Genomic DNA, 13666 nt, shown 5'->3' with positions numbered 1-13666 from the left:
ACCTGCCTTCTGGCAAGCACTTACCCGAAACTGAAGTTCCCAGGAATACTTGGTGACATACACGGGTGGATGGGGAGGCCGCAGAATTGGCAAGGCTTAACATAGATCCTGTGATTGAGTATGTTAAGGTTAAAGCCCCGCGTGCATCAAAATGATTAAAATGAACTGTCCTCTCGAAAAACTTGTATCCTTTACAATAAAAAAACAGGCAGCAATATGGGGTATTGAGGGGAAGCAATCTATGTGAACAAACTAAAAAACAAAAGAATCACATCACGAGAGGATAAAATATTTAATGTATTCAGCACTCACTGGAACACCACAAAAGTGAATGGACAGCGTTCTATTAAATCAGTGTCCGACCATCTAATATAAAACATCATCTTCACGCTTGACTGGTGTTACGACTACACCGGAGGCACAGCAAACATGTCCATTGCTACAAAACAGCTAAAGTAACTCACTGTGTGTCCGGCACTCCCACTGTGTGTCTCCTCATCGACAGGTAGCGAGCCAAGGCTTCCGGCGAAGGTTCTTCTCCTTCATCGCTGTCTAGATTCATGGTGCCATTAGTCTAGAACCCAACATAAAATATGCAGTAAAGGTTAATACAGGCACCAAAGTGGTAAATGCTACAATGCCACAGGTCACTGTACACCTTTGCACGCAGATGCTGCAACATTATATGCAGATGCTTGGACCTGCTAAGCCGCAGGTGGGAGTCTCCATACATCTCCCAGCTGCTGCCTATTTGCATATTATCACAAAGCAGCTGAGCACAGAGATGCAGCAACGACAGCATTAGCATACATCTCTGTATCAGGCCCTATAACACTAAGTCACGCTGCAAATGTTTTTTTTTTTCCCCAATATTTGATGTGAAAGTAAATGAATGAAATTAACATTTTAATGAAGACTTATCCCTGTATTCTAACAAATATGTACTAGATCCCTGCTTTGTTAATTAAACTCTTTTGGGTGTAGCCGACGAAAGCTACGGAAATGTGCGTCATTCTGTAATGTTATGTCAAAATGTAGCTACAATTATTTAATTTGTGAAAAATCACTAGTGTTTGTTTAGATGCAGTAAAGTCTGAGAAATGCATTTGCACGGCCAGCAGGTGACGCTGTTACCCTATGATAAGGTTAGAACGGTTTTACTATTTAATGTGTAGCCTCCTCCTCCTAGCTAGCAGAATTGCAAGGTCCCAAACCTTGCAGTATGAGACATCTAACTGTACTATGTCCCATACTTAATCTTCAGGGCTAAGAGCCTGGAGATGTTGGAATGTAGCTTGTACAATGTGTTGACAATTCAGCCATTTTGAACAAGTAACAACAGCTGCTATTCAACAACCCTGCAATGCACAATTATATCAATTTCATCAGGCTGTTACCTCTTACTTGAGGGGATGTGGGAACAAAGGTGTCTAACGGGTGTTAACATTTGGTGTTTGGGGCTGTGCCAAAGTTGGCGGGTTTTGCAGGAATAACTTTATATGGTACCCAAAGTGAATGTTATGTTACTTTTTTCAGGACGACAAGGTTCTCTCTTGATATCAGGGCTGTAACTAGAGGTGAGTGTCTGATGCCACCGCCCAGGGAGTAAGGTCATGGGGGTAACGCGGCCCCTGCCCCTACAGCACCCTTTTCCGCCTTGCACCCAACTACATAGAAAAGCACAGGGTACATCATTAGGACGCCCCCAGCACCCACATTGCTGCTACGGCACCACTGACACATAGTCAAATGACAGTATTTCTTTTTCATTGCAGTTTACTTGGTTGTTTTTGTTTACAAATATGTGCTTTTTCTGTTACTCTTCTAGCTTCTTTTAGATGTTCATCCAACCCATGAGCTACACCCCTTTATTTCATGATGTGACGTCTAACGTTTACGAGGATAACCAGTGCTTGACCCTTATTAGAGGTTTGCTGTATATTTTGGGCCATAATAACATTCATATATAACACGTTTTGTTTGTTTTCCCCCCCTAACGTGTAATAAATAATTCATTAAAAAAAATATATAGTTTATTTTCCCACCATTTTTATTGACTTACCTGGCAAAGCATGTATTAGTCTGCAATGGCTTAGTTTGATACATCCAAGAGAATGGCAGAGAATGCAAGCGCATACTGAAACACTAGGGGAGCTGTGGCACACCTGATATGACCACTACCAGGAGCAGGATACCGGACACTTACAGCGGCTGCACCCGTACTAGTCTTGTTATGAATACTACATTGATGCCACTGAAATGACTGGCAGCTCTCTAAAAAGGCAGCAGCATATTAAAAGGGTCTATTCATCTAATCTTGTACACATAAAATTACTAGTGGCAAGATGTATTGTGCTGAATTAGTGTGGGTGGTGGAGGAGGAGCGAGCAATTATACAACCTTTTGAAAGTGGCTCGAGAACCGTCAGCCATGTAAACGTGTTACTAACAAATTTAATGAGTGTATAGTATCTTCCAACAGAAAATTACTTTCTTGTTAATTGAGAGAGAGGAAATAAAAGGGTGTAACGTTTCTTTTTAAGTAGGGATGTTATGAAAAAAAACAAAATAAAAAGGAAATGCGTAACTAAATTATTTGATTTTACATACTAGGTACATTTGCAACCAAATTTCAAAGCTATATATTGATATTGAGACAAGTGATCATGTACTATAAATAAAACAAACTTAGACGAAGATTCAATTCTCCGCGATGGCAGAAAAGTGCCTCTCAGTACGGTCAGATGCAGGCACTTTGCAACCAGTGACATTGCTAATTTTACCCTGCACCCCCATAGAGGCGAGCATGAAAATTAGTGATGACATGCTACATTAATATACGGTGATGCACACAGCTGAATATTCCGCCCGCAGACCAACAAGAAAGTATCTCCCCCCCTTAGTAAGACACCAAGTTCCTCGGTGTGATCATATGCAAATAGGCATGTTTAAAAGCAAATATTAAATCTAATAACAGCATTTATTTGGCAAAGATTTATAAGTACAAACCCCTCCCCAACACTAATGAGCCCCAAACATACTTAAAGAGTCCGTCTAAAGGGATTCTGTTTCTAGCACTTGGTCTGAGCTGAAAAATTGAGGGTAAAGCAATGCTTTAAAGGGTAGTTCTCAGAATTGACAGCACCATTAACGTAGATTCTTGTTTAACCACAGCTTAAAGTGTCCTGGATTTTAAATCTGCCAAATATTCTGCCTATATGAACAACATGAATGTACTGGAGGGGCAGCTAACATACAAATCTAAACACAAACAACATAGCCAACATACATCACTCTGCCACCTCCAGGGAGGTGATACAGGCGCCACAAAAAATGTTATACTTTGTACTAGAATTCAGTACAAACACGCGACTCATTAACCAGACTGGGCCAATTGCGTTGCATTAAAGATCTACCTAACCCGGTTACTATAACTGATCACTGTGCTCACCTCAACAATTTGATTCTCAGGGTTGATGAGCTGAACTTGGGGCACGTTCATACTGACCGCACTACCAGCAGCATCAGCCTGAAAGCGAATCAGAAACATGCAATAAATAATCGGTGCGATCTATCATTAATGTAGCAGGGATTTTCATTTAAAAAACCGTCACACAGTGAGGACCGCAGTGAGAACAGTATGAATATAGTGTCGCATTTTTCCATAAACTTTTAGTCACATGGATCTTGCACAAGCAATGGACAGGGGAAACAGCTCACCTGTAACGGAGAAGTGGGGTACACTGGGCGAGGTGCACCAGGTGGATTAGGGAGGCGAAGAGTTTTGTGTCGTTTGAGACGTTCGCACAGCAAACTGTAGATAGCACTGTAGTTATCGTAAGCATCTGTCCTCAGAGACTGATTGGGAGAAACAACGGTGGGTGAAACAAGGGATCACAACCGGAGGAAGAACGGGAAAGGAAGAAACAAAGTGCACATACAGGGGAATGTAACATAGGCAAACAGGACACGATGTGACTCACCTGCAAAGTACGGTCTTTGTCCAACCCCATTTCCACCATGGTCAGTAGAACTTGCTCATTCAGAGGCTCCCTTTGCCTCTCCAATTTCACGTGTGTGCATTCTGCTATTAACTGGAATAGAGATTGCTACCACGTTAGCCTTACAACATGGGCACCGGGTACTTTTACATTCAAAATAAAGTCATTCATAAGTATGGATGGAACATGTAACAGATTTTTGTTTATGTTCCTTGGGCTGCTGCCATGAGGACACCCCATTGCATCCCATGAACTGTGTTTCCAAAGTAGAATATTGTAATTCCTACTATTTTTTCTGACATCAGGCCTCATTTGGAGAGAATCGTACTACGGAACTAAACGTGTGCAGCCCAATCAGGTATAGCTGTGTAACAAATGACTACGTGCGTGCCCAGCTTAAATGAAAGGTATCGCCAGCCAATAGCCAGCTCTCTCGCCAGGCTGGTGGTGAAAGGTAGGCCCAGGAAAATCCAGATCTCATCATTTCCCAGCAGTTGTTCATAGTAAACGGGCGGGTCATTATTTTCTACGGGTTTTGTTCTATTTGATTTGGCAACGCCAGAAAGAAGAAAAATATCTCTTTAATAAGTTTACAAGGGGTTTTGGGGAATGTTTTTCTCACTTTAACCTTATTATTAAATCTCAGGCCTTTATTTTATTTCTTTTTATACTGTTCTGAAATAATGGGCTGGGGACATAGGATCTATGTCTATTATGGGGTGACAAAGTTGACTTCGGGAAACCAATCTGGTTAATTATTCCAACAACCCAGATGTTGAGAAGATGGTCGCTGGCAGATGGATGGCATGGCAGAACTCTGAATGAAATTTGTTTATGGTTTGACATTAACATTAATCGAGCACACTGCAATCATTTACACTATAGTTTGTAACTAAAAGTTATCGCCTAAAGCTGCTTTAGTTATTTTTACTTTCCAAAACCTACAAGGCAGACCGGGAGACCAGAACGTTGTGTCCACTTACCCTTTCAAACTCGAGATCCTGCTCTCCCTGACACATCCATTTGTGTTTACAGATCTGTTCCATTGACAGACGCCTAGTGGGCTCCAGAACCAGCATGTGTCTGATAAGATGTTCACATTCTGTAGGAAAGTTCAAAGAGGGGAGGGGGAATCACCACCAAACATAATTGCTCATCCAGAAACATAGTGACGTCATGTAGTGAAACATGCAGCTCCTCCATTCCTCCCATCTTGGTTGACATGAAGAACTTTGTTTAAAATTAAATAAAACACATCCCCAAAAATAGTTTAGTGTTAAAAAAGATCATGGGGAAAGGAAACACAATAAATATTTGTTATCTGATTTTGCCAAACTGCAATCATTATATAAACTGCAGGATGGTGGATGAAGGAGTTGGGAACTTGGGATTGGAACGTGCACACACCAATGACTGGCCAGGTAGGGGGACACCACGCAAGAGTCCAAGAGGAAAACAAATCATAAAAACACCATAGACCCGCGGGGTTGCAGCCAAAAAAAATAAAAGACCTGTAACCAGAAATGGGAGCAGAGGGCACAACTCTGGGGGTATTTAGAGACAAGGGAAAAACTATATGTTGGTGAAGTTTTGTTTTTGACTTATGTTAAAAGTTGTATTTTAAATTTTATAAAAGACTGCGAGTGACCTGGAAGAGTGGATTATCGGTAAAACCATTTGGCTAACAATTAGTCTAGTCGCTGCATTTAAAATAGATTGTGGGAGTGAAAGACCAGTTAGAGGAAAACTAGCTAGAGGAAGACTAGTCAGTCCATAGCCAGACTGTAAAAATGTAAGTTCATTTATCAAAGTTTTTGGATAGGATTCTTAGATTCGTGTAAAAGGATTTGTTGACCCGCTGTTCGAGTGCTCAGTAGAGGGGTTACACTTCTGCAGTGCTCTTGAAAGGTTTTATTGCTATATTGTTAAAGGAGAAGAGATCAATTAAGAAGTTTCTGCTGGCTGATGGGAATATTAGATGTTTTTGATAAATGGCGTTTGAGGTGGTGAGAGGACGTCCATGATGAAATGAGACATTCAAGACTGGAAATTCGTAGCTAAATGTCACCTGAACAGAAGTAATACGGAAAGGCTGAAGGAGCTTATTAGAGAATAAGAGAGGAGAGCAGAGGAAATGGGACTGAGCCTTGTGGTGCTGACGGGAAGTGGAGAACACGTGGCTCCAAAGACTTAAACTGATCATTATCCTACTTAACCATTATTCAATATTGTCCTTCGTTGATGCTCAGTTACAACTTATAAACAATATTTCCTCTAATTGTTTTAAAAAGCGTGAGGATTTTTTTAATGACCAAAAGTCTGCCAAATTTACATGCATTCATTACAAAGCATAATAACGTATCCAACATAACCCGGAAAATAACTAGAATATCACACACCAAGTCCAACGAAGGAACAACAAAATAAAGTGTTAAATTGTTTTGCTACGCAAAAATGTTTGCATGTCACAATTAGGTCTGTAAGCATTCCCCGATCAGTACGCTATAGCCTTGTTATTACCAGTTCTATCTAATGAAGTATTCCTAATTAGCAAATGAACCCTTCAATATCCCTCAATGAACTTGATTCAGAGGCGAACGCCAATGCCGCCCCGACTGAGACTTTTTACGCAGCAAGACTGTCTTTATTCTGTAGCTGCAGCCAATGGAGATGCCTACCAGCTGCGGCACTAATCTGCCGCACTGCGCAAAAACTCACACCATCATACACTGCATCTATGGAGTCGCAGTATGTCCGTCTGAACATGGCCGCTAAAATCAGTGCAAGGGTGTAAAAGGTCGTAGTCGCTGACCGAGTCACGCTCCGCATCTGTCCGAGCGCTTGTTACCACCTAGAAAACCCTACTGAAATTCCACTTCCACTGAAAACATTGGCTGCTTGCCTCTGACATCAACACAGAGTCCCCCTGTAAGTCAGGCCTTATATGTTTAGAGCGCTCACATCTACTCTTTAGCATACAATACTACTTCTTTCTCATGTACTTATCTTTAAGACATTACAGTACAGCCACATGCAACTATGTCCCTAATATTAATCCTCAATCTATTCTGCGCGTCAGCGGCATCAGAAACTGACCTCCCACCCTGCTCCGTTCCCTCATTGCACCAGTTATATTGACTCTAGTGCACCGAGATACCAGAAAGCTTAAAGCTGCTAGAGCCATCCTCTGTCAGAGTGCGCTCACTGAAATAGCAGGCCCATAAGTTAATACAGTAGGATAATACCAATAAAGAATAGACAGGCTGAGAACCCTTTTTGATGCTTATAGTCAAGTAAATGAACATTCCGATTTACTGCACTCTCCAAATCAGTATAAATGGAATCATGGTTGTAGTAACCCACGAGGGAGAAAAACACTTTACCTGTGGACATGAAAAAGGGAATCCGGAACTTGCCACTCAAGACCCTGGCCCGCAGGTTTTGTAATGTGCTTCCGTCAAAGGGGAGAGCACCGCAGACCAGCACGTACAAGACCACTCCCAAACTCTGTCAGGAGAAAAGAGAGGCTTTAAGACTGGGCATCTATAGCAATGGGTGAACACTACTAAGATCTATCAGCACATCCACATTGCTTACCACACAGAATAATCACCAGCAGCAGGATTGATGTCCCTAAGTAGGATTTGGTGGGGTAACATGAGAATTTTGCTGACTTCTTACATCCTAGGGAGCATTGAACTCTGTTCTAACACTGACCTTGGTGGGGTCAGAGGACCAGCAGCAGGGACCTCAGACCCCTCCTCAATACCTTTACCAGGTGCATTTAAACTCTATTTCAGGCTGGACCTTTATGGGTTAACTACATTTTTCCTCACTGTTGTCTTAACATGTACTCTACCAAGGCTCCATACAAACCCCGGGCACCAGGTCGCCATGGCACCTAACTCCGGGGGAGTTTTTAAATGTGGATATTCTACCGAATCACGACACACAGCCGGAAGAGAAGGCTCGGTGTTCCCGGCCACAGAGCTCTCAGCTCTGACCGATGATCCCTCCATCTTATTGCACATAGCCCGGATAATAGAACCTAAACTTTCGCAGGGTGGTATTTTATCATAAACCAGTAACCCTATGATCAAGCAGGCTTGGGCGCTGTAGTGGCATGTTAGTCTGCACAGTGGCACTCAGGTTCGATCAGTATATGTGAAGGTGCACCATGGGATTGCGCCTAGGGGAGGTATTGTTGTAGAGGCTAATCATGAGGGAGGGGAAGAGTGATAGGATGGCAGGTTAATAACCATACAGAATAGAGGTGGTGGTAATAATGGAGAGGAGAGGTCAAAAATGGACAGACTGAGATTAAGATGCTGCAGGAGAAAGTTCTTGAGTACTGAAGGTGGTCACTTAAAGACCTTGGGAAGACTATGGAATGGAGTGATAATGATAATGAGGGGGCAGGATGGCAGTAGTGATGATGTGAACAGGTTGATATGGGGATTCTGAGGACAATGCTAATGCTGAGGAACTGGGTGAGAGTCAGTACAGAAAAAGGACAGGAGACAGGATGTTACAGCGGTAAAATAAAGGAGGATACAAGTGGAGACAGAAGGGAACAGAGAAGCTTTATAATGTGGACTGAATGGGGTATAATGCTTATAATAGGGGTAATCTGTGAGGATAAGTTGTGGGAAGGGGTTCCCGGAGCTATTCAATTGACCGTGCTGTTAGTCTGACTAAAGGATTTCTACTCGTACCCTCCAGCTTAGCGCGGCACTAACAACATCGCGGCCATCACTTAAGTCAGAAAATACTGGCTAGCGCGCCTGAACACCTGGCTTAAGGCGCCCTAACCAGCATCTCCCGACTAAGTGACGGGCGGGAAACAACTGAATAACTCTGAGAACTCCTTCCCGACGCTATTCACATTGCGTTCAATTGAATCCTCCCCATTGTTTATAATAATTTACCTGGGTCTCGATATGTATGTTTTTGTTTTTTTTGATAAGTCACCTGCACTCCTAGCTACTACAGGTTGAGTCTCCCATATCCATAATGCTTGGGACCAGGGGTATTTCGGATATCTGAATATTACGTATTTTGGAATATTTGCATACCATAATGAAATATCTTGATAATGGGACCCAAATCTAAACACAGAAAGCATTTATGTTTATATACACCTTATACACACAGACAGCAGGTCATTTTATACAATATTTTCAATCATTTTATGGCTCAAACAAAGCTTGTGTACATACATGAAATTAATTTTTGTTTCATATACACCTTATACACAGCCTAAAGGTAATTTTATATAATATTTTTAATAATTTTGTGCCTTAAACAAAGTTTGTGTACATTGAACCATCAAAAAGCAAAGGTGTCTATCTCAGCCATGCTAAAATAAATTCCGCAATTCAAAATATTCCATATTTCCGAATATTTGGATATGAGGGACTCAACCAGTATTATAATTGCTTCATAGTCCATATAGGTATAACATACAAATAGTCGCGAATATATATATTTTTTATGTTACTTTAACATATGGAGAACCATCTACTTCCATCCTGTTAGAAGGTTTCCCTCTCCATTATACTACAGATATCTGGAGTCCTCCCACGTAACCTAGGGCAAGGAAAACGTAGTCATCGGTGTCCCGGTTACATCACCGCGTCCATCAATCTACATTTCTGCACTCCTCAGCAATTCTGTCACTCACACTGCCTGCCTGCTTGCTTAGACCAGCACCTCCTTTTCAACATGGCAACCAGATGTAGAGGAGTGAAACCTCATGGTGATCATGGTAATATAAAACATTCATACATGTAATTTACATAGCTAGAAAGTAAATATCACAGTGCAAAAATATGCACACTCCCTGTGTTATGATCAGGGGACAGCAGTCCTTAGTGAGCCTGTCAAACACAGGGAAACTCGATGTACAGCAATAAAAATAAGAGAACAGTAGTTAGCATATACAAATAAATGATTATGTTCCTCAAACTGCGGCTGCGCTTCTACAAAACAGATAATTCAGGTTTATACTGAATTAAATCAGTCATCTAGATTTTGTAACAAACATCCTATTTACTGCTTGAATATCTAAAATACAGTATAATAGGAGAAACCATATAACATAGTATTTTTGACAACTTTAATCTATTAATCTAAGATAAAATGATTACACATACTTCAAGAATGATACATGAAAGCTCAAAATCCTTCAGAAAATCACCAGGCTGCAATTCAGATGTACAGGATACGAAACAAGCAGATGCTTGTTAGAGTAATCAGAAAAATGTCCAACAGCGCAGACCCTACGCATTTCACCACTTCTACACATCCTCAGAAGCCTAAATTATTCTCTATTTCATATGGGCACATGTTCATTGTTGAGCCCAATAATTTACGTGTATACACTACAAAATCAGGCACCTGCTCCTTTACATTGTTTCATTTTATATACCTATTTCACCATTCAATAGAAAGCCTTTGTTAGATCTGATTTACTAAATGGTTAAGAATTTAACATTTTGAGGTCATGAACACTCATTTCTCAAATCCATGAACTTATTACTCACCCAGATGTCCACCTTGGGCCCTTCATACTCCTTTCCTTCAAACAGTTCTGGGGCCGCATATGGTGGACTACCGCACCAAGTCTTCAACAGCTGGCCTGGGGTAAAGCGATTACTGAAGCCAAAATCTGGAGAAGGGAATAAAGGAAACAAGGAGGTAATGGATTATAGTATCCTGCACTGATGAGCAGTGGAATATATGGTACTGAAAAGACTGATAAATAGTTAAGTCAAGATTTATGGCGATTTTAAAGAACTGTTCTTTTCTGACTGTTTTTATTATATCAAATCAGGTCGTCGATTGTGAGGCCTCTCCATTTATCAGTCAGTGCTACTTAACTTTATTTGTATATCTACTCTTACCCCAGTATCCATGCCTGTAACCTCTTATGTGAAGGGCATGTGTCCTGAACAGTGAGAATAGACATGGAAGTAGAATTTGGAGCTGCCACATGGATTAAGCCTAAAATGGACATTTCCTATAGCTGCATGAGTTGCGGAATGTCACGTGAATGTCACGTGATCAATTAGTTTAACATAAAAAACCAAGGGAAGGCTACCCTTGTACAAAGGTTGTATACCAGGCATCCAACCAAAGTGTCTTAGATAATGGAGACTTTGAGTTGTATGTTATAATTTAGTCAAATATAATCTGAATGAGGTGTCGCAGTCAGAGCTCTTTGAGGACTGTACCAGCAGATATTACATGAAACTAGAATGGATATATAAAGTCTCTTTTACATAGGACTGGCAAACGTAATGAAGGCGAAGAGCTTACACAGGGCCAAAAAAAGCAGGTCCCAAGCCACCAAGTACAGAGCAGCTAGTTTACAATATTATCAGGTTAGAGAGGACCTCAACCTATGCAGCTTGGGAAAAATCCCTGGAAGGCGCAGATGAGCTTTAGACACAAGTCTTCACAGACAGTAGCCGCTACTTTGGACAGGAGGAGAGACACTAGACTGTTACTGCCGCGATTATATTAGCGCTCAACTATACACGAATATTTGCTGGTGGACATTCGCTTGTAGAAATAGCAGTCATTATCAGCGTGCACCGATACCAGTCCTACACCTGTAATCAGACAGATCTGTGTGTGCAGAACTCGGCACAGCCTGCAATACCCCCTACACACACACAGAACATTCCCGCACTCAACTTAGCCTGAGTGAGAACGCTCTAGTGCCACCCTGCTGTCCAGATGCACTAGAGCTAAAGGGTGTATCGTTTAGGCCTCAAACACAGTGGGGTCTTCCGCAGCGGTGGAATGAATCTTCGATGCTCACCTATGATATTCCTAGTTAAGTAGAATTGTTCCTACATATTTACAGGCCATTTTCTCATTGGTGAAGTACGGTGCTTTTCCTATGTAATGGCTGCTGACACAGGTGCTATATTTTGGCTCCCTACTCCTACTGAAGACATTAGCTCCGTGGGTCTCAAACTCGGTCCTAAGGACCCCACACAGGTCACGTTTTCCAGGTCTCCCAGCAGGTGCACAGGTTTACTCATTACTCTGACAAAATTTAAAAAAATCCACAGGTGGAGCTAATTATTTCACTTGTGATTCTGTGAGGAGACCTGGAAAACATGGACTGTTCGGGGTTCTGAGGACAGAGTTTGAGAAGCAGAGCATTAGCCCATTGCTGGGTTTCCGTTAACCTTTTCTCAAATGTCCATTAACCATGTCAGTGCCAGGACTAAGTAAAATGAAGCCTCAGTGAAGTCATAACATTAAACATCCCACCCGCAACGTTTTCTAACTAAAGCAGTGTTTCCTAAACTCGGTTGTCAAGGCACCTTAACAGGCCAGGTTTTAAGAATATCTATGCTTGAGCAAGGGTGATTTAATTAATACCTCAGTTACTTTGACTTAATCTGTGCTCAAACATGGAAATCCTTAAAACCTGGACTATCAGGGTGCCTTAAGGACAGGGAAATAGTGACATAATGCAATGTTCATGTGTAGACTGTGGCAATTTGGTAGCTATTAATCTACAATGCTATGCACACTGACTAGTCTCAGCAATGTATGTAAGGAACCAAAGCACACATGTAATACAAGAAAAGTACTGGCATGGAGACTGCCCACTGTATAGTCTGAACGTTTAGGTCCCACCTAGTAATTAGGGTAACCAGAGTGTCACTCCTGATTATACTGCAGTAATATGGGTAAAGGGGCATCAGAGAGCATTGGGACATGAAAAGCAGCACAATAAGTGTCTGACATGGACTACTGTCACATCTGCGGCTCTAACACAATCTGGGAAAGATAAATAGAAAAATAAGAAAGATACACTGAGCGGCGCTGACAGTAAATCAGGTTTTCCATCCTACTCATCAGATGACTGAACTGAGCAGCTGCCAAAGCAAACAGCAGATGGGAGGATCCGGAGCAATTCCAGAGCAGCTCCCAGCCACAGGATTCCCAGGAACATGCACTCATCCCTGCAGTAACACAGTCACACAGAGGACTGGCCCTGGACTCCTCAGTACTGTCACTGCTGTGAGAACAAAGCAGCCGCAGCACAACATCCAGCTGTTGTGAAACTACACGTCCCAGCATGCCTTGCCACAGTTTAGCCATTAGGAAATGCTAAAACTCTGGCAAGGCATGCTGGGACTTGTAGTTTCACAACAGCTGGAGAGCCACAGGTTGGCCAGGCCTGCACTACAGCATCAGATAGAACATTTCCCTAGACCTGCTCATTTGACAGCTTCAGGGCTACTCTGTGCTATGTACCAATAGTAAAAGCTCCACACATTATACGGGGGCCATAGAAATAAGGGTTAATAAAGCACACTACCCCATACGCCCTGAACACATCTGCATTTTATATGACATTTCTGTAGCCTACAGCTGTAAAAACAAAGCTGCAGCATTTTCATGAAACCTCCATAGGAAGTACCATCATATCTCGGGGCAGACCTTACACTGTCACATGCATTACAAATCTGTCTGCATATATAACAGAAGTGCTGAAAAGCTCCAGAGAAGGTGCTATGTAGCTGGGCACTTGTGCGTCTGTGCGCTATAGACAGAACTGTAGACCCTAACACGAAGCTAGCAAAGCCGCCAGGTTAAAGGCTGCAACTCAGGCTTCCCGGTAAACTAGTGCTCCTT

The 13666-nt window shown here is 42.0% G+C and overlaps 1 protein-coding gene across 1 annotated transcript in view; it reads right to left on the bottom strand.

The window, feature by feature from the left end:
- Positions 1-13666, bottom strand: part of SIK3 (SIK family kinase 3) — a 155251-nt gene that overhangs the window by 38120 nt on the left and 103465 nt on the right. Inside the window, exons 5-11 of the mRNA XM_088481353.1 lie at positions 10546-10670; positions 7384-7507; positions 4984-5102; positions 3983-4093; positions 3720-3857; positions 3451-3528; positions 465-574 (exon numbers count right to left, since the gene is read on the bottom strand). Of these exons, the coding sequence (XP_088337479.1) occupies positions 465-574; positions 3451-3528; positions 3720-3857; positions 3983-4093; positions 4984-5102; positions 7384-7507; positions 10546-10670 (805 nt within the window). The remainder of the gene's footprint in view (positions 1-464; positions 575-3450; positions 3529-3719; positions 3858-3982; positions 4094-4983; positions 5103-7383; positions 7508-10545; positions 10671-13666) is intronic.

The sequence above is a fragment of the Taudactylus pleione genome, unplaced genomic scaffold (assembly GCF_031769625.1).
Source record: "Taudactylus pleione unplaced genomic scaffold, aTauple2 ptg000270l, whole genome shotgun sequence".
Lineage (NCBI taxonomy): Eukaryota > Metazoa > Chordata > Amphibia > Anura > Myobatrachidae > Taudactylus > Taudactylus pleione.
The sequence above is the reverse complement of the archived record's forward strand: the minus strand, read 5'-3'. Positions and strand labels throughout refer to the sequence as shown.